The 2,049-nt window shown below is 31.8% G+C and overlaps 1 protein-coding gene across 1 annotated transcript; it reads right to left on the bottom strand.

Moving 5' to 3' along the window:
* Positions 1 to 543: 543 nt before the first annotated feature.
* Positions 544 to 2,049, bottom strand: LOC133335520 (nicotinamide/nicotinic acid mononucleotide adenylyltransferase 1-like). The gene is made up of 5 exons (XM_061543792.1): positions 1,944 to 2,049; positions 1,461 to 1,867; positions 1,209 to 1,310; positions 996 to 1,147; positions 544 to 629 (listed from the first exon to the last, which is right to left on the bottom strand). The coding sequence occupies exons 1-5, from the start codon at positions 2,047 to 2,049 to the stop codon at positions 617 to 619; spliced, it is 780 nt and encodes a 259-aa protein (XP_061399776.1). The 3' UTR covers positions 544 to 616.

The raw sequence follows: 2,049 nt of genomic DNA, 5'->3' as shown, positions 1-2,049 counted from the left end.
TATATAACTTTTTTAGAATTAATTGACGTAGAAACTAATTCCCTAACATAATTCTTCATGAACAACATGAAAAAAGTTTATGCCACTGAACACTTAACTACATAACAATTTTCTGTGCATACTTTTAGGCGAAATAATAATAAAGAAAACGTTATGAAATTAAAAAAAACATTCAAACGTACACTGAAAACATTAAAATGAAAGAAGAAACTCAATATATTTTAATTTCGAGAAATTCTATAACAAAAAAACAATTATTTTTTTATTAAAAAATTAAAAATAAAAAACTACAAAATAATATCCCAGTATAATTTTGTTCACTGCCATAATAGAAATGTAAACATAAAGAAAACCAAACAAAAAATGCATTTCATCCTCATCGTTATCACTCACACTCCATAAACAATTTCCAGCTAAAAATAGATTCCTCTGTTGTAGTGCTATTGGTGCTTACGTGGCCAAGTAATAAAACTTTACTTGGCGTGGTTGTTGTCAAGTAATTGTTGGAAGATGCTCGTATTAGACAACTATTACTATGTGATGGTGCTGACAATATTTCACTCGTGTTCGGATTGTGATTATCTTGCGTAGTGTGACAATGATTACTTGTTGAAGGTCAGCTAGAATTGCTTTATGGTTTGATAAAAAATTCAGTTGTTTTTTATATTGGAGCAAAAATAAAAGGAAATAAAAAAAGAGAAAAGGAAAAAGCTCAAAAAGAATATTCATTTTGCACGACGGAACAGAGAAACAACAAAGATATTACAAACAAATTAAAAGCAATGTAAACATTGAAGGATTATGACTGCGGCGAAATGAAAATAGAAAACACAACAATATGTTCAGTGTACGTTTGAGTATCAATGTTAAAAAAAAAGAAAATGACAATAAATGGCATATGGTGCAATAATATGAGAATGCATTTTTAACAACTAATTATATGTATGTATGAAATGGTTAATAGAAATGCAGGGTATTTTGCGGTTACTACTTACGTTTTCGATTGAAATAATCCAAATTGTTTTATATATTCTATGACTAAGTCGTCAATTAAATATTTTACTGACTGACCACGACCCAGAAGACGTCTTATCATGGTTGAACTTACTTCATTCGATACCCAATTGGTGACCAATGTTATGTTGCGCTAAATGGAAATTCATATTTTAATTAAATTTAAATTTGCAATGCAATTTTATATAATTTACCTGATATTTGGTTAAGACATCTGATTCAAAAATGAATTTTTCGGCATTGGAACCACTACGTGATATTACAACCAGGCCGTGATTGCTAACAATATCTTCAATCTAAAAAAAGTATTAAAAAGGAACACATCACGTTCAAGAGGATGAAAAGTTAACATATAAAATATTATAATTAATTAAAGAATAGCTATAGAAAGTCGAATTTGCCCTTACCATATTGTTTCGATTTATTTAAATCTATTTTCTACTTACATCCTCTTCCGCCCACAAACCAGGTACAGCAAACGACTCCAATAAATCGGCACCACACAACAACCGCAATTGAACTGGATCCCGACGTTCCCTTAAACTAGGAGGCAACCAACTTGGTATATGATTATCATCACCATTCATATTATCCAAATCGGGTGAATTTATATAGTTATTCATGAAATTCTGATGATACTGTAGAACAGCCTGTGTTCGTGACCAACCATCCTGTTGGGTTTCCCACTCCGACAAACGTATCCATGATGATGATTGCAATGCCAATTTGACCATAGCACAACGATGTTTACCCGGTGCCAAACCTTTCTTACCATATGCATCATGTGTTGGCGATACAATACCACCAATTACCTTATGCGAGCCATGCATTTCGAAATGATCCTTGGCAATTTCTACAAATAAATCAAAATTGTGTTCAATTAGTAAACAAACCAAACCATGAAATACCTATGTGTTATGCGAACATACCGAACATTCGCAAATGCATTGGAGTTGGTGGACTAAACGAACCACAAGCAATTAAAACTATTCGTGGCAATAAACGATTTGACGTTTCCTCCAATAATATCGACAT

This window comes from Musca vetustissima, unplaced genomic scaffold (genome assembly GCF_032173495.1).
Source record: "Musca vetustissima isolate MV318-11 ecotype Yass unplaced genomic scaffold, APGP_CSIRO_Mvet_v1 utg23595, whole genome shotgun sequence".
Taxonomy (NCBI): Eukaryota; Metazoa; Arthropoda; class Insecta; order Diptera; family Muscidae; genus Musca; species Musca vetustissima.
This window is presented reverse-complemented; position numbering and strand designations above follow the sequence as displayed.

Coding starts and splice junctions, on each gene's coding strand:
- LOC133335520 (XM_061543792.1), bottom strand. CDS start 2,049: ATGTCGATATTATTGGAGGAAACGTCAAATCGTTTATTGCCACGAATA. Junction 1,868..1,943: donor AATGCATTTGCGAATGTTCG/GTATGTTCGCAT, acceptor ATTTATTTGTAG/AAATTGCCAAGGATCATTTC. Junction 1,148..1,208: donor ATGTCTTAACCAAATATCAG/GTAAATTATATA, acceptor ATTTCCATTTAG/CGCAACATAACATTGGTCAC.